This window comes from Alosa sapidissima, chromosome 20 (assembly GCF_018492685.1).
Source record: "Alosa sapidissima isolate fAloSap1 chromosome 20, fAloSap1.pri, whole genome shotgun sequence".
In the NCBI taxonomy this organism is placed as follows: Eukaryota; Metazoa; Chordata; class Actinopteri; order Clupeiformes; family Clupeidae; genus Alosa; species Alosa sapidissima.
This window is the reverse complement of record NC_055976.1, coordinates 6,800,911-6,828,346: the sequence shown is the minus strand read 5'-3', so window position 1 is coordinate 6,828,346 and position 27,436 is coordinate 6,800,911. Positions and strand designations below refer to the sequence as shown.

General features: G+C 41.5%; 2 protein-coding genes across 3 annotated transcripts in view; both read right to left on the bottom strand.

Annotated features, from left to right (window-relative positions):
• nlgn3a (neuroligin 3a) overlaps positions 1 to 11,055 on the bottom strand; it is a 111,954-nt gene extending 100,899 nt beyond the window's left edge. For both annotated transcript variants that reach the window (XM_042074824.1, XM_042074826.1), the window contains exon 1: positions 10,860 to 11,055. The gene's annotated coding sequence lies outside the window, so the exon portion shown is untranslated. The remainder of the gene's footprint in view (positions 1 to 10,859) is intronic.
• Positions 11,056 to 20,998: 9,943 nt separating this feature from the next.
• LOC121694922 lies at positions 20,999 to 22,782 on the bottom strand. Its single transcript, XM_042075320.1, has 2 exons — positions 22,062 to 22,782; positions 20,999 to 21,680 (listed from the first exon to the last, which is right to left on the bottom strand). Exons 1-2 carry the CDS (start codon positions 22,780 to 22,782, stop codon positions 21,433 to 21,435), a joined length of 969 nt encoding a protein of 322 aa, XP_041931254.1. The 3' UTR covers positions 20,999 to 21,432.
• Between the last annotated feature and the right edge of the window lie 4,654 nt (positions 22,783 to 27,436).

Sequence of the window (27,436 nt, the reverse complement as noted above, 5' to 3'; positions counted from 1 at the left end):
CTTCCTTTTCTCACTTCTTTTATCTTCTCTCGCGCTCTCTCCAGTCCTCGGCTACCGCCGCGCGCCGCGCTGCCTCTGCCCTGATATTTTACTCTTCAGTCCTGAGGTGAACTGCCCACAGCCATTATGTCTTTAAACACCTGGGCTCTTGCTCATCTTAACAGATGGCTTTTCTTTGTAGTGTGTCCAGAGGGCTGAGGAGACTGCGGCCGAATGTTGGACCGCCCCCTATTGTTCGACAGGTTCTGCCATTTGCAATCATTCAAATTCATTATGTTTCATATCAATGTTTTGCCGTGTTTTACGTCAGCCATGTTATTAAATATGAAGTTATATTTACTTCATATTTAAATATGAAGTAAATATTTACTTCATATCGAAGTCTTATGTCAGCCATGGTTATTAAATATGAAGTTATATTTACATTGTTCTCTCTATTTATTTGACTAATATGGAAACCCCCTAACAACTCACACCTCTATCCTAACTATGCATTCAAATGACCAAATACACCCCACGCTGTGATACCAGATTTCCTCTCTCACTGCCAGAAACCTGGGACTTTCCATTTACGACTCCATTTATGTCTCTCCTTCACCCAAGCCACTGTGACACTGACCCACAACCACCGATTCATCATGGCGTACGTCTTGGGGAGGGTCATGGTGCTATTTTTGTAATGACCTGAATATTGAGGTAAGGCTGCATCAGTAACAATGATAAGTCCTGCGACAAATCCAGGGAATGCTGAGAAGACATAACGTTATCTCCAAAACTACAAGGTATGAGGACTCTAACATATTCTAAGTATTTTGGAAGAATTCTTTAAAAATGTACTGTAATGGTGCTCTGTAACAGCTATGTTTCCATGCTGGTAAGGAATGTTGCAAAGATGGAAACTAATTCAGAGCTGAAAATTCTACACATCACTGTAATCTGAAAAGGCCATGGCTAGTGACAGATGGTGCCAGACAAGGTAAATTTAGCCACGAGTACAGCAGCTACAGTAACAATATCACAAAGGTCATCGGTGTAGTGTCACAGAATGTGAAACATATACTTGATCATTGGTAGTTTTATGTTATGTTTTTGTTATAGGGGTGTACCGGTACACAAAAATCATGGTTTGGTGTGTACCTTGGTTTTGAAATCATGGTTTGGTTAATTTTCGGTTATAGCCTAAAATTCACTGACAATATTGTTGATGCGCAACGGGAATAGTATTTTGAAAGGTGTCAAATATTATTTAAAGTTAATTGACTAAACTGACATATGGTCCGTAACTTAATATGTTTGTGTGGGCACTTGAATTTGAAACATGGTCAGCACGCAAAAAAGCCTACTGTTGATTACTGTAAAAGACTGCATTCAGTACATGTAGTACACATTTGTATTTAACCTGAACGTCTTTTTATTTTACTGACACATTCACAAACAGTCATTGTAATAGTCATTAAAGTCATTGTAATATGGATTAACTCAATTTTCTGTGAATGCATTTTTTTTTGCAGAAAATATATTTCGTGAAATGGAAACATCAATATGGCTTTACTAGTCTGTCTGAAGTTTTGGTTGATTCCTGTCTAAGTGATCATGACATGTGTTATAGCTTATGTTATTATGTTCTGATGAGATGAGATGGGAAGAGGCAGATTCTATTAATAAGCCAATATTACTTCAAAAGCTAGTTTCATAGTAAGCATTTCATGGCCCATTCTTTAGCAGTTGCTAGTACAGTGGAGTAAATGATAACAGTAATGTCTAAGATTTAACATCTAACATTATTTGCCTTTAAGATGGACTACTTTAAACTTTTGCCAAGGCTGTTGTAATTCTAAAGCCTCGTGTTTGCAGGCCACATGACTACATTAATTATGGTCTGGGTGCCTTTCAAAGGGATTCATTTCAGTTAAGGGTCTCACTAATGAGTATAGAACAAAATCATACTGAATATTTGGATGAGCACATCTCTCATAGCATAAAGCAGGCTTGAGAGATTTACATTTTAAGTTACACCAGGTAAATCAAATCGGCTTCTAAATCAAACTTAAAGAATCCAGCAGGGAGAGGAGCAATTAACCCTTTCCACTTGATGTCCATTCCACATTTTTTGCTCATGTTTTCACTACAGTAATTCTTGTGTATTAGCTGCATTGTGTATAATCCGCAGGACAGTGTTTTATGCAAGTAAAATAAAAAATGTATAAACCGCGGCTAATAGTTGGGAAATGACGGTATATCCACACAGGGTGATTGCCCGTATCCAAAAGAAAAATTCCTAACATTTTCCAGACCTTTTGCAACGTGATAATTTGTTCTTTAAGGATGTTTTTTGTACTTTTGTTTTTTGACCTTCATTATTTTCTCAATGTCAGCTTTTTTGTGTATGTATTACTTTGACTAAAACTTCCAGATTCCCCCCAAATTTCCATAATTTACCAGGTCTGGGAAAAAGCATTTCATAATTCCATACTTCTCAAGACCTGCACAAACAGCCTGCACACAAACCTTAATAAATTCACACTGTAGCACTGTAGTCTAAATGAAATAGGATGTAAAAGATTCAGTTTTTGACTCCAGATGATTGTCCTTAACAATCATAATAAAAACTTGAGCATCCGATCTGAATATCGATCGCGGTCTGATTAAAGTGCAAATAACAATCCACTGTTATATTAGTCTATAATACAGTATCTGACAGCATATATTGTGAATGCTGTGAAAAGCTCCTTTATCTCAATGATTCAGACCAGACTGTACGGAGAGATTAAAAGTTTGATCAGAAAATATAAGACAAGTATGATCTAATATTAAATGAAGCACAGACCGTTCCGAAGGTAGTGCAGCAGTAGAGTTGTAAACCACTCAGACATATTTCTTACTATCAACACACCAACACAACCCTGGAGGTAGAACCAAGTGAGACAAAATCGTCAATGTTCAAATGAGCTGTTTTTTGGCTGATGAAGAATTGTGTTTATTTTGGCTAACGTTCCTTACCTTTGTCTGAAACAAAAACCCAAACAAGCCTGAAAGTTTACAGACTTTGTGGAGTAAAAAAAAATCAAATGTCCTCAGTTTCCATCCTTTCATTTCCTTTCTGTTAAAATGTGAAGATTAATATCTAATTAATTTCCTGGAACCTGCACTTTACGCTTAAAGTTCCCATTTAAATCGCCAGATAATGTTGTCATTTGGGAATATTTTAATTGTTGAGTGTGGTTCATTTAGGGAGGAATATGGGCACAGATGGCCTGTAAGCTTGATGAAGGAGTATCAGTACCTTCAAAGGGTAATGTGAAGCTCTGCCAACCTGGTCTAAAAATGGAGCTAAAAATAGACATCAGTTGCAGATAAATGTTACTACCAATACAATACAATCCTGACTTTGATAGACCCAGTGATTATTTATAAACTACACCATAAAACGCCTGAGTGTTTCCGCCTCCGGAAACCTTCCCATAGGGCCGAGATGAGTCATAAATGGTGCAGTTTATTTATGGGCTCCAAACACTAAGCAATTTATATCATCAAATATTTTTCAGCCATTCATTTAACTGTGCTAAGTTAGAGATATATTTCCGTAGAAATGGGTTGCCTTTGCAAGGGCTACAGAATCTGGATTAAGTCCAAGCCCAGACAAGATTCTCCTCCTCCTATCTCTTCCCAATCTGTAGCATCAGTACCAGTACCTTACAGCATTTTTCTAGATCCCTGTCCTGAGTCAAATCCTGGTAATGGCTTAAAAAATATCTTCAGGTGCAAAACACATAAAAGAAGCTTGCCGCTGAAAAGCGTGATAGGCTGCGTCAAAGCTGAAAGCTTTATTCACGCCGACATCACTCCAAAGACTAAACTGCCGGAGGAGATGCAAAACTATTTAAAGGGCTGAGTGCATGATGCTCACGCACCTGAGATATCACACAGCATAAGCCATGCTGCCATGCTCTGAATTGGTGAAACTCAAGCCTGCTTGAATTCATATATTCTTTCACGTTCAGCTGTGGATGATGGCTTTAAAGACAATTATTTGTGTTATGTTGTCGGTTGCAGAATTCAGTCAGGTTGTGGTGGTTTGCATAGTATGGTGTGTGTGTGTGTGTGTGTGTGTCTGTGTGTCCATGCTTTCAGAAGGTGGAGGTGGTTTGCATAGTTTGCGTGTGTATGTGTGTGTGTGTGTGTGTGTGTGTGTGTGCGTGTGTGTGTGTGTGTGTGTGTATGTGTGTGTGTGTGTGTGTGTCCATGCTTTCAGGAGCTGCCCAGTATGAGAGTTCATTAATCTGCTGCATTACCGCAGTCATTTTTATTTCCCTGTGCGCTATCTGAGATTTAAAATATTTAAATCTGCAATCTGTCTGTGTAACGAGGTTACCGTGACACTGTGGCATTCCATCTATCCCTCCATTCCACATGGCATGTGTGTGTCACAGCATCTTGGCCTGCCTCTTTTGTGCTCATGTCTGACGAGACTCTGTGTGGCTTTCGCCTGTTAATTTTTTAACACTACCAGGGGTCTTTACCGCTCGACTCCTGAGTGAATAAAGTCTGATGGCTGGGGAGAGAAAGCAAATACAGTGTGAGGCGAGTCCGTTTTTAATTGTCTCCCTTGTGCCATCTACGCGCTTTAATTCAGTGGGATCACTACAAACTTTCTACTTACAGTAAACCGGAACATGCACTGCTGGTGCATAAAACACAGATATGCGAGAACACACACACACACACACACACACACACACACACACACACACACACACATTCACAAGCTGCAGACATTGGCAGATATGCACACCCACACACATGAAGAGATAAGGAGCGAAAATAAAGAAATAGAAAAAGGCAGTAAGCATTTCAGACATCCCATAATGACTTCTCTATCTTCGTAATAAGTGTGAAATGTCCTACTATTTCCTCTTTCTCTGCAGCAACTCTCCTGGTGTGTGAACAATATGTGCAGTCTCTAAAGACCCCTTTCAAAAAGTAAATTAATGGGTAGAACGAATAACATGAATAGGATTAAGCTTTTGATGATTGTGACCCACATATAGGTTGATGGAAGGCACTCAAATGCGCCCCATTTACAGGGTTCCATGTCATGTCTTCATACCGCAAGCTTTCACTAAGCTTCTTAAAAGCCTGCCCCTTAGGATCTCTGATAGCCCCTGGGTTCAGTCACTAGGCCTTATCCTTGCTAATTTATCCAGTAACTATCCTCCTGTAGAGGGGAATGCCCTTCTTCACTGAAATGATGGGTAATTAATAGAATAACCTTCAATAAAAAGATCTGCTCCAACTAATAATACACTTTTTAAAGTTTAAACCATGAAACTTAATATCACAAACTGCTCATTTAATATGATACTGTAAAATTCTGGGTACTTGTCTGATTTATTTTACAGTAGTAATCTAGTAATCTATAGTAGTAATCTAGTAATCTATAGTAGTAATTTGGTAATCTATAGTTGTAATCTAGTAATCTGTAGAAGTAATCTGGTCATCTAAAGTAGTAATCTGGTCATCTATAGTAGTCTGCATTATTTTATAGATTAAACACAAGCCCACGATGCATCCTAATGTGTGCTGCTGTCCATTTTGCAAGAGAATGCAAGTGGCTCTCTACGCCAGGGAACAGGTCACTGTATTGCTCACAGGCAGTGCAAATGTCCAGTGACGGAAAAGCACTTGTACAATACTCGTGCTCTGGTGGAGGACACTGGCCTACGTGTTGCTGAGTGATGAATGAATGTTATGAGCAGAGGTGAGATTGCAGGTTATGCTGTACCAGACACTCATTTTTCAAGTTAGCTTCCAGGTTATTTCTGTTATACACACAATATACTTCACCAAGGAAGAAACATGCAAGTCTGGATGCTGAGGGAGGAACGTACAACTTTAGCTGTCCCATGTAAAGGTGAGTATTACTGTAGATGTGGGTTTCCCAGTGAAGGTGAACTAATGTTGTGTAATGTACCTTATAGCTGCATGCACCATACAACCTAAAATCCTCTGCCTTGGTCTTCCCCTCTCCTGCACGCACAGTGATGCATTTTTAAAAATACATCCATCTTTGGTAAGCAAAGTACAATCCAAAATAGCAGTGGGGCTGCCACTGTACAACATGCTCTGTCCTTGATTTAAGCTCCTGTCTTCTCTGCAGAGGTATGAACTTCACACAGAATAACAATCAGTGTAAATACACCAGAGAACTCCTCTGCAGAAACGTGATTTTCAGGACACTACATCATTTATATTCACCCGTATTTCCAGTCAGCTACAGGCACGAGATTTAAAAAAAAAAGAAATAAAATGAAAAAAAGAATGAACCCGATTTCCAAACGCAGCCCTGCTCCGAACGCATAGGACACTCATTTGAAACAGAATGCCATTAGCTAGCTAGACAGGCCGTCCCATTTGCGGCGGTGGCAGGACAGTCCTCCTACTCCCCATCATCCAGATATAATTGTCATTTGATCTCAAATGGCTGCACCTCGGCTGAACTGCATATGCATCAGTCAATGACCATTAGCCATATGGGCATGACTCTGGCGTGTCTCCGCTCCTGGGCCTTCACTTTTTAAATGAAACCAGTATTGACGTTTAGGGGATATGTTTTACAATACTACTAATGCGTTCCATCTGGACCTGACGAGCAGAGATGTGTCCTTTAGTCATTACTCAACTGTGCAATATCCATTGCCATAGATGACAGGATTACAGACACACTCCCCTGGCATTCAGTGAAGTACACTGATTTGACTTAAGTTGGAAAGATTTGAGCCTTTTTTGCCTTGTCAGCTCTGAGAGACACTGACCACAATTAATAAGACAGAGTACAATATCCTAAGCATTTGGGATTGGCATCATTTACATTTTAAGTGGCAACATCTTATAGATTGAAATCCCCGTAATGATTCCATCCTAGCTCTCTGCAAACACATGTGCATATGAGCGAGTGATTATTGAAAATGGCCTTCGATTTCTTTCTTCCCCTGCACAAGGCTTGAATCTTGCTCTTATTCCCATGCATAAATCCTATGAAAATGCTATTTTTCCTGTTACAGAATACAAAAACATCTTATTTTGGCCATAGAAATGTAAATGTGAGTTTAAATAAGAGCAAAGCGGAAAAGAGTTGCCTTTCACTAGCAAACACAAAATAAAAGATAATGATATCCTCCTTTGGGATGGAATATATAGGGGGGTCAGGGACAATGACTGCCTTGTCCTTTTGGGAAGTGAAAAGCTTAGGGGGGACTTAACGTTGAGTATAAGAGATCTTTTGAGACAAGGTCGGGGAAATGCTGTCAAGGGAAATTTAAATTCCATTCCTGTTGCTTTCTCGTGGCATCACACATGCCATGCGAGGGTTATAAAGCAGACATATAGTCCTACCCTCAACATGTTATACTTCCCATCTCCGATATCTCTGGGCTTCCCAATCCATAGCATCCTTACCTCAAGCACAAATCATGCGGCTCATCGACTGTAAACCCATTTACTCATTTACCAACTTAGAAGAATGGCTAAAGCTGCTTTGATCTTTAGTACAAGATCTTTGGCATGCACACATTCAATTTTATCCATGTTAAGTCAGGCCTTAGCCTTGTTGACCTTTTCAATTGACAGTAAGTCTTAGGGGACCACAGGAGGCAATGTTAAGAGACAGACAATGAGCAGCAGCCTTGGCCATGTACTTTGTATTAACTGCACTGATCTAATCACATTTATAGACATTCTTCCTTTGGTAACTGTCTTCCTTGTATGTGCAGAAGTATCTGTCTTTCTGTCTGTCTGTGTGTGCATTCTACAGTACATGCATAAAAATACATCTTCTGAGAGAAGAGCTCTAAAGTGACAAGCTCAGTGATAGCGCCTTCAAGTTAAGAGGGATTAATATACAACTTTTCATTTGATATGTGAAGGATAAAAGCACAGAGTGTGAGAAAGAGAGACAGACAGTGAGAGAGAGATGTGTGTGTGTGTCTGTCTGTGTGTGTGTGTGTGTAAGAGAGAGAGAGAGAGAGAGAGAGAGAGAGAGATAGAGAGAGAGAGAGAGCAAGAAAAAGACAAAGAAATGCTTTCAGATAAAGTTCTTTGACAGGGAAAAGACACTACAATCCAGGATACTTCAGTACAAGGGAAAGCACCTGCTTCTCATCTCTCACATGGCAAACTACAGTGACGTCCCAACATGCTCCAAGTGCAAACGCCTTATGAGTGTGGTTGCAGACCAGCAATTTAATTAACCTCCAAGGACAAGACAGATACCTGTAATTAAAATACGTCAGATTTTTTTTGGATTTCCACACAGCCTAACAAATACCTAGTTTTCACCAATTTCACACCTTATTTGAAACACCAACACGTAATTTGTCGGACATTTCGAGCTTAAATGGAAAGGCTACTTCAAAATGGCCCTGAGCATTAAGATGGCATGTGTCCAATGTTGCTTTGTGGTAGAGGTCAGTAAAGGTGGGGGTGGTGGCAAACAAGCAAGTTTGACCTCACCAGAAGAGGACATCCTTCATGTCCACTTGTATGGTTGCAGAATTTGCAGGAAATCAATACGCACATGACACTGAATAAAAGGTATTACTTACAACAATCCAAAACCACACACCCAAACAAACCATAAACACACACACACATTAGACCAAGAGAGAATATCAAATGACACACTTATTTGTTCTCGGTAAACATCTCATACAAACACTGCAATGGATGACATTTATTACCATTTCCACAGAGATTGAAATTACAAAACCTATTTGCCACCTGAAAGAATCAGTTCTGGGATGCTATTTAGGCCTGTCTTCAACATTAGACCCTGTAAGAGCAAAAGAATATCGTTGACAGGCTAGATCTGTTTTTAGATACATAATTATACAAATGACTGTATTCTAAATGAGCCTTGTGATTCACCTGTTGTAAAGGTCTCTCCAACATATACTCTGAACTATAACAACACCTTTGTTAAAATCTAACTGGTTGTGTAAGACAGGCCTAGGCTACATTTCACCAGCAAACAATTTGGACTATAAAAAACAACGAATTTGAACCCTGACAGTTCACTCAATGGACATTGACGAAAGTATTCAAATGTGAATTAAACACAGAAATATTTAAATTTGCTCTAGTGTGCATCATATGAGTAGGCCACCTTAAAAGAAAATAACAAGAGTTGTAGTATGTGAGTAGGGATTGGATTTAAAGCAGCAGGGGACGTGGAGAAGACCTGTTTACGAGGCCAGAATACGAATAAAGACAGGGGAAAAGAGGGGATTCAGTGGCAGCACCGTGCATAATCCTTCACAAGATGCTAAATGCCACGCCATATAAATGTGTTCATTGAATTAACAAGAAAAGGTGGCTTGAATGGCAATCTATTAAAAAGACCAAATTTAGCAACCCAAATCAACAGTGACTCAAATCACAAACTTCCAGGGCTATACTGCTCATAAAAATGAAATGTCTAGCCAACATCTGTAAACAATATTTTTACGATACAGCTCTATGCGAATGATTCCATCGCAGGGGATTGACTAAATAAGTCCTGAGAAACATCGACTGTGACATTGTGAATTCCTTTTACCAATAGCTTTCACTTAATGGCAAACAACTGCTTATTCCCAAAATCACCATGACAACTTTGTGGCTTGCATGTCTTACTCTTCTCTCATCTCTTGGTCTTTCTGGGTGACAATGTAGCTGTTTGTTAATAAAGACAGCTGCGCCTCTTGAAATGAACGCAACAATATGGGACTGACATCGGGATAAAAACAGTGCAGCCTTTATAAAATATTTTGCTTTAAGGCTCTTCCTCTTAACTTAGCCTAATTGTGGTTCATGAATGTATGCTCAAATTCTTGCTATTTTCCCACAACCTAGCACTGCATTGAAATTTGCCAGTTTAAGGTTCCTTCAGAAGTCTAATATCGGGGCAGTCTATAACACCGATGCAGCAAGTCGATTTTGAAGTGCAGCCTATGTCACATGATTTTTTGATCATTTTGATCATGTTCATAATAGTCGTGCAAAGAACCAGAACAGTAGGACTTTGAGAGAAGTGTAGTATTTGGAAAACATATGCAGGCTGGTCGGTATTGCACTTCAGAAAATGCGAATATTAGTAATGATTTTGACAACCAGACTGGTATAACGACATAATTACAAAGCCTGTGATTTATTCTGTTCCAAAAACACTAGGCTACACAAAACAGATCACCGCATTTAATGGCAGAGAGGACAAACACAGTCTAATCTCATCGTTAAAACGACACGCGAGTTTCAAGAGTAGGCTACAACCTAGTCTGATACCGGTTGCAATACAAATCCACAGTTCAAAGTCAAATACACATAACCGAAAACGTGTTGAGACGGACAACGATGGAAAATGTAAGGTGGGCCTGTGTAATCCAATTAAGTAACAAGTGCTGTCTCCCTCTTTGTAGCGAGGTATCATTTCTCCAATTCAACTGGAATATACTGTAGTTTAGCCGGCACATGGTTGAAATGGAGCGCATCATGCGACCCTGCCATTTAACTTTGAGCAGAAGGATTTAGTTGTCTCTAAGCTGCTCGCACATTTATGGCAAAACAACAAGATGCTCAGGCAACAAGCAGTCATTTAACCGTTATTAAAATTAAAATAGCTTCGCTATCAATTCATTTTCTGCTGACGCTATCAGGGTAGAAATGGTTTTCATTTAATGCGTAACACAATAATGCACTGCAGATAGCCAGATAAATCTCTAACGCATACTGAGTTAACTCTTATCACCACCGAGCCGACATACTGACCATTACACTCCAGAACATGTAGCTTACATCTTTCGAAAGACCACTAAAATATGTCTCACCTGTTTTGCCGAACTATCAAATCCATTACTGGTATTTTGTTTCAGTAGAAGTCTTTTTACTAGTTGTAATCCTAAGCATTTCTCTCAGATTTCATTTTATGCTACTGTGGGTGGAATTCACTTGGTCGGTTGCAGCGGAAACGATGTTTCATTATTGACACTCCGTTCAGATTTTCAGCGTTGTTCTCCTATGGAGTACTACCGTCCCCAATGCCTTGCCTGCTCGTGAGGTCTCAACACGAGCTGTCGGGTGCGCGCCGCGCGGACACTGCTGGTACTCGGGAGCGCCAGCGCCAACAGAGGCGCGGGTTACTAGGTAACCACAGGCACATCGAATCTTCTTTTACAGGGAGCGAGCAACTTTGGGGCCTCTGTGCTTGAGACTTCTCTCTATCAATTATTAGCCTCTGAGTGGTAACTAATTATTTCAGTGTATTTCTGTACATTGTAATATAAGTATACCCACAACCTGTTTCAATTCTCTGTACATGATGCAATATCATTACAGTGCAATGAAATATTTACATTGGGCCTAAATTACGAAAAAAAGATACACACAAAACATGTACCTTATTAGTAGCCTAATGGTCATGCAGGGGCTGTGCCAGATTCATTAGTAGTACATATGCCCTGAATTATAGCCTAGCCTATGACTGTGAAAATAATGGACAAGTGCTACACTAAAAGGCATGGCAAGCAATGGTTCCTGTTCTGTTTGTATTTACATATTTATTGTTTGTGTAGTCTATGAGGGGTCCACCAGAATGCTAATTACATAGTTGGCTCATGCAGATGGGTGGACTGCTCTATGGCACTACCCCTGTGGCATGTGATTGGCTGGAGAGAGTCTTTGCTTATGCCTGTGTAGAATCACAGAGACGGACGCCTGCCTGTGCAGAGCGCCACAGAAAGCTTAGATTGAAGTCATTTGGATCTGAATGGCTGCTATGGGGCTGCCAGGATAAAACAGTAATTTGATCATTGAATGAGAGTGTCCCAGAGTGCCCTGTATGTAAACAGCTTCCCCGAAGGGAGTTCAAGACTGACAATTCTCTGCGTGTGCTCTTTGATGGACTAAGAGGTGGTGTTGCAGTCTTTAACAGCAACAGTTTTAAATGACTGAATTGTAATTATATGTAATTATAGACTCTCCTACAGTAGTCCTAGCATGCCCAGTTTCACGTGGTGAACTCCACATCCATTCATTTATACTGTAAAATATACAGTATAGATTATTAAATATAAAATATAAGATACAATATTTTATTAGAATACATTTGCCTCCCTTCAAGGTTTGATTTTCCCTCAATGTTTTTATTGAAAGACTAAGGTAAATCGCAGTCGTGTACATATTAAGAGTCCAGGCGCCTCCAGACTTCAATGCCCACAGGATGTTGAGATATTTTTGTGCCGTCATTTGTGGGTTTAAGGAGGCTGAGGATGGTATTCATCAGTTTCTTTTGTCCTGGATGAACGCCCCTGATTGCTGTTTTTTGTACCACAGTTCCTCCCCCATTACATATAATCTATTTAGTTTGTGTGCTTGATGCATTTGGCAGACACAATCAAGCTCCAGAGCTGTAGTTTGAAGACTAAGATGTCTGTGTGTGTGCAAGAGAGTGAGAGAGAGAGAGAGAGAGAGAGAGAGCACAATATTGGACTGCCTTTCTCTTCCCCATTCGTACACACAGACTGGGATGGGATTGAATAGGGTGCATCGCAGTATGCTTCACGTGGGTTCGCATGGGCATGAAACATAAGAGGACTCCCCGGGCCCCTCCCCCCTCCATCATAAGAAGGAGAATTAGAGCACTCCATCCCCCTGTGCTTGCCTTGACTTCTTCCCCTGGTCTCTGACTGTGTTTAATGACAGCTGGGGATTCAACACGGCCCAACCCCTTTAAAGAGTGAGCTAATTAGCAGGTTTCCTCCTGTCAGTGGTGGCACCAGATGGGTTCCCAGAATGCAATACGCCAATGTCAGTGAGCAGGGCATCACAGGTGGAACTGGAGATGAAATCAGTGCACTGGGCTGCCTACCTTCCACTAAACAGTTCCTCTGTTCCCCCTGAGCAGACCTCGTAAGCTATCTTCCATATCTCTATGCATGTGTACAAAAGTGTGTTACTAATGCGTCAATTTTTAACAAATTACTATTTGTTTGGCTCATCTGACATGATCAGCACATCTTGCTGGGATGGCGAATAGTATGCCAAACAGCTCTGTTACTGGTCTCAGTCTCTCAGCGAGCTTCAGATGTAATGTTGCTAATTAACAATTTGATCAAAAGGCTGCTTACTGAACCAATGACCACATTTTCTTTTTTTTAAATCACTGAGCTTGCATTGAACTGTTCAGTATTCACAAAAAGCACGTTATCTTCACTAATGACGGATTATTTCATTTGGCCATGCCAATATTAACACAATATTCCTCATCCTTGAAATATTTCATGGTCCAACTGTAAAAGGAAGACATTTACAATGCACAGTTTTCCCATTAAAGACTCACTGCCTGGAGCTGGCAATAAATGCAGCTGCAAAAAGCTGACCACCATCCCTGTCAACAATAACCCATCCTAAAGTAGTCTCTCAATCCTGGTTTAGTGTGTGTCGCTACAGAAGGGCATGAAATTGCAGTGTGTGCCATCACTGCAGTGTTATGGGAAGCTCTGAAATGAGTAAACAATAACATGGACTTCAGAGGTCTTGCTGAGCTTTCAGACATATGGGGATAAGAGCAGATATTTCAGTTGATGATAGGGGAAAATAGCAGAGATGCTGGCAGGAAATGGACAACAGAGATCTGCAGCTCTATTGTCAGAGCCTTCCATTTCATCTCCCTGTAAAGATTTACATGTAGCGAACCTAAACCACTATGGCTCACAGAGGAGGTTATTGTGGATGCTGTTTGGACATGCATCCAAAGCCTACAGTAGAAAAGCATGACTCATGAATACGCAGGTTGAGGTGACAGTGTTCTGCCAAGTGACGAGCCACCGAGGTGACGCAGTGACTCTAGTGGCACACTCTTGTGATTCTTAGACACAGGCGCAGGGAGGAGGAAAAACACTTTGTTCAGCTTGCATGGTGAAAATGGGGTCTCAAAGAGAGCCAGGAAGGAAGAACCACAATGCCACGAAAAACCGAATGGTTTCATAAACGGCAGTTGACAGCTATAATAAAGATTACCTGAACAATAAAACATAAAAAGACATTTTGTTGATCTAAATAGCATATTTGTCTGTATCCCTACACCTTATACCAATAGCTTCAAGTCAAACAGGCTGTAATACAAAGGACAGGTGGATGATATGCTGTATGTAGGGCACAGTCATGCTATAAAAAGAAAGCCGGACAAACATAATTTAAAGAGCAGGTGGAAGAAAAATGTAACTACATACCAAAGGAAAAATCCAAATTATTCACCAAAGTCAAGTTCACAGTCTATCTATCCCTCTCACACCCCCACCCCCACATTTTTTTTAAAAATATCTCATACACACTCATGTAATTGACCCACCACCCTGACACAGATCACTGCACTGAACTTGTGTGTGTTTGCAGGTTAATGAAGAACCTCTTTCATACATCATATCTGTCGGGTGAAAGCCTTTAGATTAGTCAAAGTAACAATCATCCAATGCTGTCAATCCTCCAAAGCGCACTCCTGATTAGCGTCTGTGCACATCCATTTATCACCATCAAACGCTGATACCGGGGACCCTGCCGCGTGGAGGATATTCAAATAGACATGCAGCTTAATTTCTCTCCCGTTTCCTTGGGAGCTGAGCGAGCTGGAGAATCTCCCACCTGCAAAGGCTCCATCTGTTCCTTTTGTCAAAATGCGGATGGGGAGGGAGCGACTGCAGTCACAACACTGGTAAATTCCGAGTTATAACTTATGCATTTGTTGCCCGTGTACAACACAGCTTTAGATCATGGTTGCTTAGCATATGCAAGGTTGATTCATGTGTATGTGCAATTTTTATGGGTTGTTATATTACACTGCACATAAACCAGTAATTAGCACCTCCTTCCAGTAACCTCTATTCAGCTCATAAAGATCGGACCCCCCCCCCCCCCCCCCTTGTGCAACATTGCGTAAAAGTTATTCATACAGATAATAGGAGAATTGGAGATTTTAGTTGTATTGCACTGGAATGGCTCTATATGAATCACTGTTAGAATAGTATTACAATTCTGGAGTTGCACAGTTTTACAATGAAACAAGCTTTACAGTCATTGTGCTTGCAGGTGACAAAACTGATATCTGATACAGGTTACATAAACACAGGCTCACACTGTGAATAAGGGGAAGGCAGAGCACTGATGATGCAGTCACGAAAAGAGAATCTATATGCAAAAAGTTTTCATGATATGAGGTGGGGTTTTAGAGGGAGGCATGTTTTATTGAAATGGAATGGAGGATTCTCTGAAATCCCATCACCACACACTCTGAAATCATTTCCCTCACCTAGGATGTGTCCTACAGAGGCCACTTGAGAACCCCTAGTAAATTGAAGAACCGATCCTGAAAAGATTGGGCGGTGAATGGATGACAATAGTGATGAAGTAAGGGAGACATATTTTTCTTCATCAATTGATGAATAATGCACATGAATCACATGAATAATTTTTCTCTCTAATGGATATTGCATGCTCAGAAAGGATTTCCAGTCCCACTTTTTAAAAATTTAGCATGTGAAATGATGCATCACTATGTGACAAAGTGATTTTAGGAGGCAAAAGGAGAGCTGTGCATCTGGGAACATGTGTGAGAGGAGAAGAAGAGAGAGACAGAAGGAGAGAGAGAACCGTTTTGAGGCTAAAATTAATCCAGACTATAATATATCATATATCACATGCAGTGGGGCACTAATCTCCTCAGTCAATTTGCACATGGAGTTGCCATCCAGTCAACCCTTTTACCTCAACTGTCATGCTCACAGACCTGCTGTTTCCAAAGCCCGGAAAAACTGTAGAGTGTAGTGTTACCGCAGCTGTCATGTCTGACGTTGCCGGAGGAGCATATTTGGCTTTATTCTCCACACTCCGAGCTGAGAAAACAGACGGGAGGGAATAATACAGCACTGCAGTCTAACCCCGCAGCCAATCTCCTCTGCACGCAAGTCCTGCCACTGATGGAAGTCATCAGACGGTGTACGCACACAGGATGGATGGGATGCAGGGCTGCATAAGAAGCATGCATCCTCCAATCTGGATCTGTTTACAGGAAGTGGGCCTTTCCTTTTGAAAGGGCATGAATAGATATGTGTAAAATTTGGTATGCTGAGCATGTTTTCCTTTTGACCAGACGAAAGAGAGTAGCTGTGTAGTTTTTGTTCTTGTCCATAAAAAAAATAAATAACGATAATACATAGTCAGTGAAGCAAACTGACCCTACGGAACTCTGTGGAGGATGTCTCCAACCTGATCAGACACGTGACGCAAACCTGCCTTATCTGCGCTCACATACAATATGCATACGCTATCAAAGTAAAAAATCAGGTATGAAAGTTTAATGAATGCAGGAATGGAGAGCTGCATGAAAGGGAAGGTGATTTGCTGTAGGCAGCGGAGAATTGTTTTAGAAAAGCATACCCCCAGTAAGACAGGAAAACCTGGAAACACACGGCAAAAGGGGGGGAAATGGCTACGGGCTCAGGCTTTGGTGGGCATGTTAATGAGAGTGAGCCATTCTCTTGCGCAGCACTATGGGCAGGTCTACTCAAGGCAAAGGCTGCTCCCATGCTTTGATCTTGATGACGAGGAAGCAGATGGCGAACCCACTCTGATGCCACCATTACCAGGAATGGGCTGGCATGAACACACAAACAGTGGATAATACCTACGGCTCTCTCTCTTCGTCAGTTTCCAATGGAAAATAAACTTGTTTTTTTCCCCTGCTGCGTATTTTTAAAAAAAAGTCAGAAAAATAAACTGTATTGTAATGATACACTCCTTTGATTGAATTTTCCACCCTCCATGTAGCATGAGCAATTAAACCCTGCCTTTCCCAGTGGAGACGAATGCAATGGCAGTCATGAGGAAATTATGATATTGGCCCAAATTAGCCCCCCCCCCAAAAAAAAATGCTCAAAAGAATTCTCCCCCATTCCCTCTAGTGCAGGCAGTGGGATTACTATAATGGCATTTTTTGCATTGCATTGCAGTTACTTGGTACTGGAAAAAGCTCACACAATATTATAACACTTAACACCCAAAATTTAACTGCTTCAGACCAGGCTATTAGATCCAAACATTTCCAGTCTGGGCCGCCTGTGTGTGCTTTCTATCAAAATGTGCAGGAACTAAGGTCTGGCGTGGCTGGCTGGATGAAATTAAAGTTTTGCCAGAGGCAAGCAGAATGCATCCATAATTGAGAGTACAAAGCAACAATAAATACAGATTTATTCCATGGACTGATAAAACCTTTTTATCTTCTTCCTAATTGGATGTTGAGGCACAATCTGGTCCAATAAAAACAATTCTGCTTTTATGATGGTCATCGGTGATGACAGCAAAAGAGCAAGTTCCGCTGCACTTTGCAGAGTCTACTATTACATGCAATAAGATTCTACTCTGATTCATCTTAGAGTCAGTCTCACTCGGGTTCCATTGAACATCACCTCTGCTCTCAGGTAACACATGCCCTGGGTGTAGTGAGAATGCCATTCAGAGGCGATCGTTCAGGTGTTCTTATTAGGGGAATAATAATAGTAACATCCTCTTATCCAGCTCGACAAGCCATCCAGTCCAAAATGGGTATACTAGCCCACAGCAACAGTGATGTAAAGTTCAGGTCCCGCCCACATGAAGCCTATTTTAAAATCAGATTGCCCCCTGAATTACCTTCACAAACCAGACAGCAGCACCAAGTTAGTCTTTGCTAGGGCTGGAGTTGCTAGGCAACTGAAGACACTCTTGCCGCGGACGACCTGAAATTATTCTTTGAATCAAGGAAAGATTTTATGTAAGCCAGGCTGAAAGTAAAGAGAGCGAATCAAGATGTACAGTATATGGTGAGCTGAAATCACAAATTGAATATTAGATGAAGTGTGTTTTCCTCTCCTGTAAAAACAAAGGAGTTACACACTCTGCTGCAGCTGACAGGCTCTTCTTTCAAATACTGAGAGCAGATAGATAGAGAGAGCCTTGCACAAACATTGAGCTATTGCCCATTCTGCACTTGAGAGGGTTTAACTGTAATCTCAGCTGTGTAAGGAGGTAAAATGATCAATTCATTGGCTCTTGTTGACCTCATCTGAGCAGCAGCCTTTACATTATCTGCTTTGATTATCCACTATAGAAACAGGCTGTTTATTCTAATTTCCTCTATGCTCAGCAACAAATAAATACTTCAAGCAAGGGAACAACAACAACAATTCATATAAACAGGAAACAATGCATTCTGTTCTATTTTATTTTTTATTGCCAGGACACAGTGTGAGGCATACCACCTGCTGCACGCAATCCTTGCCAAGAGAAAGTGTGAGAGGAGAGATATTGCTCAGCGTTGACGGCTAGAAGCTCTTAGTGTCGTGTCGAGCCTTGGCTTCCCTGAAAAACAAATAATGACAGAGGCCGGCAGGACCATTGGTCACCTGTCTCAGCAGATAGCTATCAGGTGCTGTAGCCCCGAGGTCCACCTTTGTAGAAACACTTTGCTTTGCAGTGCCCTCTTGGAGCCTGAGAGCAACATAGCTGTGACATTTCATGTGCTGGACTATTAAAATTTCTTTGTTCTCAGGACACTTGCTGTAATTCACCATGGAAACAGCTGTCGAGGAGAGTTTCTGACTGTATTTTAGGCTTAAAATGGTTGTGTGGATCCACATAATAGGCTGCCTGCTACAGCTGATTTTTGTGAGGATGATTTCCTCCAGTCACAGAGAGCAAGACTCACAGGCAGAAGCTAGGGATCCAAGTGTGAGAGAAGAGCGCCATCTGCTGTGTATCAGGGAATCGACCACAAGAAGCACCACAGAGCTCAGAGCGCTGAACCACCAGACATGTCCACGTCCAAACGACCTGAGCCAAATCAGATCTGATCTACCGAATCAGAGGACGTCTGTTCCACACCTGTTATCTGTCCCGGCTGGTCCTCCAAAAGGGTGCGGCGGGCTATCCGCTGGTCCCCCTGTGATTCACACATTAACCTGCGAGTGCTTGACTGACATCAACCTAACCTGACATCAAACAAAAGCCACAAAGGCTCCTTTGAAGGGGCCTTTGTCTTTGTTATGTGCTGAATCATCTTTGATATTCTGTATGAGATGGGCCCTGACGTGTTACTCAGCTGCAGTCAGTGGGCTTCTCAGTTTGAGGCCTTCCTGGTTGTCTCTCTGATCTGGGTTTTGATCATGGGTCCCATCATGGACTTAAAACACGTCTTTGTGTTTTTGTGCCTCTAGTTACTATGTAATAGCCAGTCTTTATTTATCAATTACACATGACAACAAGATTTTCAGAATGCAATTTTTGCATGTATTCAAGTTTTCAGAATGTATGCAATTTTTCAAGAGTGGGAAAGGTTGTGATAAACTCAGAGCAGTCAGGTGCTCTCAAGGTGATTCTCAAGCTTTACTGGATGTAGGCAATGCAAGACTTCCATCTATACTGATGTGTTAAAGTAGTCACACATAGACTTCTTACATCTACTGGGATTCCTAGCCTGTGTTTACTTTGGCATAAACAATCAAGCAACCATAGCTGGGATGGAGCCACCACTATCTGGTAATGGGCTCTGTGTAAATCAGTTTTCTAAGTTTCCAGTTTCCTTTTGGATATTGATATTCAAACAACTATGCAGATAAAGTACAACACCTTATAAACTACATTTTCATTAAAAAAATAGTTTTGATATAGAACTTTATGACAGCCACCAGAGGCCACAGATTCTCCACAGACCCTCCTGCATTTCTCATTCAATGGCATTCTGCCTCAGTGTTGATCACCTTAGATAAAGTTTCTATGTGGCTAAAAAATAAACATTAATTGATACATGCCTCATATTCTTGGACATGGCAGAAAGCATCACAATAGACATTTAATTATGAACAAATGAGAAGCTAAATGAGTCAGGCATCTATAACTGCACTATAAAATCCATCTTTATTTTCAGTAATTAGTCCAAAGATTATATTTTTTTTCAATAAAGCCAAAACACATGTGCCACAGAGGCTGTTAAGTTTCTATTTATACATGAATGGATGCACATTAGCTTAATACAATTAAGCCCTCTCATTCACACTGAGGACACAGCATTCTCACATTCAATTAAATTAGTGTCCCTCATTTCCCCCTAGTGTTTCCAATTACCAGTTACGCTCTTTTTTCAGTCACTCTGTTCCTCTTGTTTTAAGTTTCTTTTACTCTTGTAGTCAATTACTATATAGCAATACAATGCTTCAGAAAAGCAGCATTTCAATTAAAGGGCTTGAAATTCTAAAGAGCTAGTTGTCCCATTAGTATATACTAGATGTGATGACTAGATGAATGGGAGCGAGAAACTGTGTTGCTGTTAAATCCCCCCCCCCCCCCCCCCAAACAAACAAATAAATAAATAAATAAAAGGATTGTGGTGTTTAATCTAGTACATTCTCCTCACGGCTAAAATATCCACCAGCAGTGATGCATATTCTGCATGCTTCCACGTATGTATTAAGTACCAGCCCCACCTCTATAACCTGCAGCTCCAAGCCCAAAGAGGCACTGCAGTTTGCTTACAAGACCATTGTGGTTTTTTGTTCCGGGGTGGATACTGCAAGCATGTTTTTAGCCACTAGAGGTCTATCTATGACCACAGTGAATGAGCCAGTAGCCAAATATGTTTCAGTTTGGTAACAAGGAGCAGGAATCCATGATAACAGCACCAAGAGGAGAATAAGTCCACCTGTTTTTTTTTTAGCTTTAGTGGCTACACATTGTTTATGTGTATCCCCTTGGTTACTCTAATTGGAATATGAAGCCTTTACAGCAGTTCACATTTTTATAGTAGTTTGACAACTAAGATCGATGAAACACTCTGTTCATACTGATTTCATTATAGTGCACCGAAATGTTGGCCATTTATACATATATTAAGAGATCAGAGTGAGGGTTTTTATTTTTATAACCTCCTGGCCAGCATCTCTACTTGGGTGTGCATTCCTCCTCCACACCTTTCATTAACAAAATGTAAAAAATGCAGCGTTGACACAATGTGAAATATAAACCTGAATTTGTGCATTTTGTAATTATGGTACTGTACATGCAATGAGCTTTCTAGAACTTTGAGGTACCAACAACGTTCGCAAATGTAGCTTATTATGTGACCATACTAAACTCTTCCATTCAGAAGTCTGAACTGAGCCCTGGTTCAGGATTTGTTTTACATCGACAGCAGCCCCCTATTAAATTCTGTTACAGGTTTCTCAACCAGAAAACCATTTGCATCTGCTAATTGTCCATTATCATCAAACATCCAAAACAAATGTATTCCTACTGGACACATTAGGCCTACTCGTTTATGCCACATTAATTTAACAAGCAAGTGTTGGATGAATGTTTACAACACGATCCAGATTTGGATCATAAATGTGTCTCGGTTGTTACATCTGTGTTCAGGAACTTCCTTTGCTCGTCGGAGGCAGTGGGGGTCTGGCTGGAGGACTGGTGGTCAGTCGGCTGGCATTTCAGAAGGATCAGGCACTGCGACTGCAACTCCTTGTTCATGCACAGCAGGACAATGGGGCCAGAGATGAGAGGCAGGTCCAGAAGAAACTCTTTGACAGTTTCTTGGCAAACAGTGGGCTCCTCCATCACTGCAAACACTCCTCCTGCAATGGCACATTCATTTCACATATTCTCACAAATGAGTGATCAAAACAGTGAAGTCTCAACACACAAATGGTTATGGCATGTGGGTAATGGTGATAAATGCACTCACATGCTCATTACCAGAGGTGCATACAGTATTAGAATAACTATAGGCCTAAGATTCTGTGATTAACCTAAACATATCCTACCTAACACTTACTTGATGGCACAGATAGCATAGGCTTGGCTACAGTTATATTTGCCAGAAGAATTGTGAAATATATATAATTCATATTAATATATATAGGCCAGAAAATAATTAAATATATGATGTAAATGATGCACTTAATTGCTAATTTCACATAATCTGGATAGAACAGACACCGCCCATTAACCCTTACCAGGTATGTGAGCCAAGAGGGTGGTGAGAGAAATGATGCCGAACATCTTAGCCAACTTCATGTTGACCGCCTGACTCCTGTGCATCTGTCTGGCGCTGCGGAAAATCGTGACCAGGATGTGAGCGTAGATGTAGAGGTTGAGTGGCAGGAAAACCACGAGCTTGACCAGCATCAGTATTCTCACGGCCGGGTCGTTGATGTAGGCGAAGCAGGTGTGGTTGACCGGGTCCAGGTGCTGCACATGGCCGGCCAGTGCCCACTGGCACAGCTCCTTCGCTAGCACAGGTAGGAAGGGGAAGAGCAACTGCTGGGCCAGGAAGAGCTTGCTGTTCACCAGTCGGCCGCAGCCGCCCACCACCGTCAGGTAGATGGAGAACGAGATGAAGAAGACGTAATGGTAGGAGGCCGAGTGGGTCACGTGCTTGACGCTCACCATGAGCTCGCAGACCCTCGAGCCGAATATCCAGCGGCCGCGGGTCTTCCAGTGGATGGTGAGGGGCCATAGGATGATGTTGACGAGGTTGCAGATGGTGCTGCCCAGGACGAAGACGGCCACGTTGTTCCTTATCTGACTCCTCCGCTTGCCGAGGATGCAGTACAAGAGCGACGCCAGAACAAAGGCGTTCAGGGTCAGCCCTGGCACGAGCAGCGCGAGCTTTGAAGAGGCGCACAAGTTCAAGTAGGTGATGACGCCGCAGTGAGATGGCTGTGTGCGATTCATGGTGAATCCTAATGACTATATAAAAGCGTAAAGAGCTGTCTTCTTTAGAAGTTTATGCCGTGATAGAAGGGCCCAGCCAAACCTCAGTCCATTCAGTGCTACAGACTAATCAACTTCACATTCACCGTCCTTTCAGGTCGTATTTGTTCAGGATGTTATTTCGTATGTAACCCATAGCCTCTGCTTATAACGTCATTTGCCCAAAGGAGCTAATTACGCCACTTGCAGGTTATAATCCCCTAACTCTTATCAGAATTACATGGATTAACTCACTTATATAGTAGGGATGATCCTTTGACTTGTGTGTGTACCTAATTGATAAAACACTTCTCAGTTGGTCTGAATATTAATTTAGCTCATAGTCTTTTCCATGAGCTGAAGAACTAAAGAAACTCACGAATTTCTTCCCTCAAACAATTTCCTATTCTTGGCCAGATCAGGCATTTTCCTAGCATATGATGCACTTTATCATTGTTGCCATGAAAATCTTAGCACAGATTGTTTTTTAGAGAATACAATTAATAAGCTACATCATCTGTGTGCACATTTCTTCTAATGTGTGAGACAAAGTGTCCTGACAAGATTAAGTACGTCATTGCAGCACTTTCCCCTGCTAAAGTCAACTGCAACACTCTCAGCTTGCTATCCAAGGGGATGTTGGATTGGATATACTGTACTTTTGATCTGATTAATTAGCCCATGAACTACACATCATTAAGCCAGCTTCTTCTTCCTGGCTGTGCATAGACGGAAGTGGCACTAATGAGACTGCAAACCTATTTGTTTACTTTGCTCGCCTGAGTCTGCATACAAGAGTGTGATCCACGGCAAAGGCTGATTAAGCACCTAACCACTCACAGTGGAACGTCAGCACTCAATAGATACTAAACAAGACATCACCACTGGTCAGCTGTAGTGTTTCAGTTTTATGGACTGTTCAGAACTGACAGAAACAAAATACTGTAGCTGTGAAATGCATTTAACAAAATATGACCATCTGTGCTGTGGACTATTTAAGGTCTTTTTGACATTCATATCCTCCGAGGCTGAAGCAAAAGCTCAGAAATTCCCCTGCAGCACCATCTAAAATATTGATCCAGTGATGACCACAAGAGCCGACTCAGCCCACGGAGCTAGGTGAGGTCTCTGGTGGGAGGTGAGGTAACAGAATTCACTAAAAGGCTCCTCAAAAAGTGTCTTTACTTTGAATTATTTAAGCAAACTTGAGGCAAGAAGGACTCCCTGCTTCTCCCGGGGAAACTGTGAGGTTCTACAGTCTTATGTTGACTCCCGAGGCTCCAAAAAGAAAAGTCTATTAATTGAACTGTGCAAACAAGTGCTATTAATGCAGCGTAGACCAATTTGCTGAATGGCATTTGCTCATATTACTTTGTATCATGAACAGAACAGAAGCTGCATACATTACATGAAGTCCGGAAAGAGACTACTGTATCTCCCTTTCCAGATTACTGTTAATACTGTCAATCATGAATATACTGTATATGTAAATGCATCTGAGTGAATAAGCATATTCATCGACAAGCAACTCTCCAGTGGCCTTTACATTTACAACGTGCCTTCTGTGATGTATCAATAATGCACTGTACTACATATTTAATGCCGCATTCTTACTACTTTTGACCAGAGTATACGCAGGAGAAATTAAGCATGCAGGTCTGAAAGTGCTGTCTGGCCTCCTCATAAGTCTGCCAGGGTGATGAATACAGAAGAGGTGTCTCTCCTCTGGTGGTTTGAAGTTGACAGGGCCGAGGGGCCTCAGTAAAAGCCTCTGCAGCAGAAATTGATTGGAAATCAGTGCGGTCGGTTGGCAGGTTCAGTTTGATCTAAACAGGCCAGGCTTCACAGCGCCCTGTCAGTCAATCCTGTGGACAGATCGTTCTCAAGGTGACAACTCTTTCCCTGGGATGGGTTTCGGGTTGGGCTAATGGAGCCTCACCTTTTAAAAGCAATTTGATGCAGGGAGGAGAGAGAGCAAGAAAGAGAGTGAGAGAGAGAGAAAGAAAAGGAGAGAGAGAGAAAGACAGAAGGAGAGAGAGAGAGCAAGAGAGAGACACTTTTCCTATTGTGAAATGTGTTTTGTGATATATGCCCAGAGTTGTGAACTTATGAAACTCTTTTAAAAAGGACAGTGAGCACTGTGTCGTGTCTGAAATAGATATCCAGTCATGGGTGGAGGATAGATTCTCCAACTATCTGGGAGAAAAGATAGGGCTTAGCCTATGGCTTTGGAAAAGAATGGACAGTGTGGCAACTGCAGTCGATATCTTTTAAGACCTAAATCGGCTTCCAATCTTTAGCACTATTCTTCATTCAGCTACTTATCTACAAACACAACCCTGTTTCCTCAAGATCTTATTTGGAATTCAAATTTAGTGTCGGCACTGGGAAGAAAAAATCTAATAGTAGAAAACTTCAGGCATGGAAGGGCTTCGCACTTTGCAATTGTTCTGAAACTTCCTCACTGAGTTGCAATATAGCCTTGCATATGCAGTCTACTAGAATGAGGCTGAGTATTCTCTTCCCCCTCTAAGGAACACACTGATGTATTGCCTTCATGCCTCCTATATATGAGATATGAGCGGATTGTTAGGGTACTGGAGGGTAGATGAGGTCTGTGTGGCTGCCGGCATCTCTGCCCCTCCTCTGTTAATGACTGCGCTCTGCTGGGGGGGGTTGGATAACTTCTTGCTACAGGGCTAAGCTTCCAGCCTGCAGTTTCTGTCTGCTGTTTCTGCTGATAAATACTGGCAGGGAGCAGGGAGTGCTGCTCTTGCTCAACAATGGCTGCTTCACTTGGTGGAGTTGAAGGCTTGGACTGTGTGCTGCTCAATTGTTTTTCGAAATTCTCTTGTTTTACACAAGACAAGGGTGTACTGGATATGTTCAGTTGCAATGTTGTGAAGTCACGAACATACTGTATGGGAAAACAAACCATGTAATTCTTACTTGCAATGATTAACTCAGAGGGCCATTGTGTTCACACATTTATTATGACTCCTTCTCTCAGAAAGAACATTTGTGAATGAAGGAATGGTGGCACATGAACAGTAGAGCAAAATATTTACATGTCCAGCCGTCTAATGAAAAAAAGACAGTTAATGGAGCATGTGAAGTGCATGCATGCAAGTCTTCTACACAGAAATGTAGCACCTATTAAAACCAGAAGTATCCTAGCACATGCTATATCTATGAAACCATGGCAGTATCATAACATAATACGTAACTTTGTCCTGTACTGTAACTCAAAAGTCACAAGGCATGCAAACTGTTCTAATGATATCCTAGTTGAGTATCTTTCAGAGGCACACTCAGGGATATCTTACAAGACATTATACTTCATCAAGAAACTTTTAATGGTGTGCAGAGTTAATCACCGACCATCTTGACTGCCCAAGAGTCCAGAAGTGAGACTTGCCTCAGGAGCGAATGCGGTGTGAACGCAGGACGTCTGTGAGTTATTCACCATCTGGGCTCATCCTAATGCATCTAGTTATGACAGCAAGATTAGAATGCAGTACCTTTAACAGAAATGGCTCCAGTCCAACAAATGCAAAGGGGGCTACTACTGGGCGCCATCCAAAAGCCTAGCTGGAAGAAAATCCAAGCCATTTTGGTGGGCCTGGCTGTGTGTGATTCTCCCTTCAAGGGACATGAAAAGACTGCAGAAGAAATCTCTCAAGCATTGACTTTCCTCTCCAAAAAACTCTTAGTTTTTGCTCATTTGAAGTGTTTGCCAAGTTCATCAGGCTTTTGTTTTGAATGCTGTGCTGAATGCAGCTCTGCGCGCAAGCCCGACAGAGACCGAACAACAGAGCAAAACACTGCATGTCTGCCTGGGAGAATTTCCTCTGTGAAAATCCCACAGCTGGATATACACATTTCTGGTGGGAGAGAATATCAGGGTTTACACTAAGTTTTAAACATACAGAATGGTGCTGCTCCTGTGCCATTGCGTATAAAAGATAGCAATTTTAAGGAATTAAGGGCTGCACTTTATTTTTCATATCCCTTTACAAACAGAGTGTCTCATATATTGGGTCACAGTGAATAACTGTACATGAATGCTTCATAACTAAATAAAACAAATGTAAAGGTTAGATGGGGCAAAGTTAAAGTTAGGGCAAGTATTGGGTGCCAGCGTGTCACATAACAGTGATTATTATTATACAGCACATAATGATCCAGTGAGCATGAAAGAAGGGCTGCTAACCCTAGCCTTACTGATGCAAGTAAAAAATGCCTCATAATTCAAGTTGTTAAGCAGGATGTGTTCCAGCAGAGCTTGGCCTGGTCTCTGGCCGTGGTCCTGAAATGCCTCTGAGGGCTTGTAAGGAGTCCACAGATGCAGGTTTCTCACAGTGATTCTAAGCAAACACACAAATGATGAAGGAACACACATCTTATCCCAGTGTAACAAGAGCAGGGTGATGTAATACTTTGTTAAGGTTGGGCCACACTGAACATTTCTATTAACACATGCCTAGGTTAGACCTGTGGACCTGGGGTAGAGGGAACATCTTATAAATATGATTGGAATTAAATCTAATTGAATCTAATTGGAATTAAAAAAACTGTGTGCAACAACAAAGCTAATGTGCTATTAGACATTGTTGCGTATGTCTGTGTATGGTAT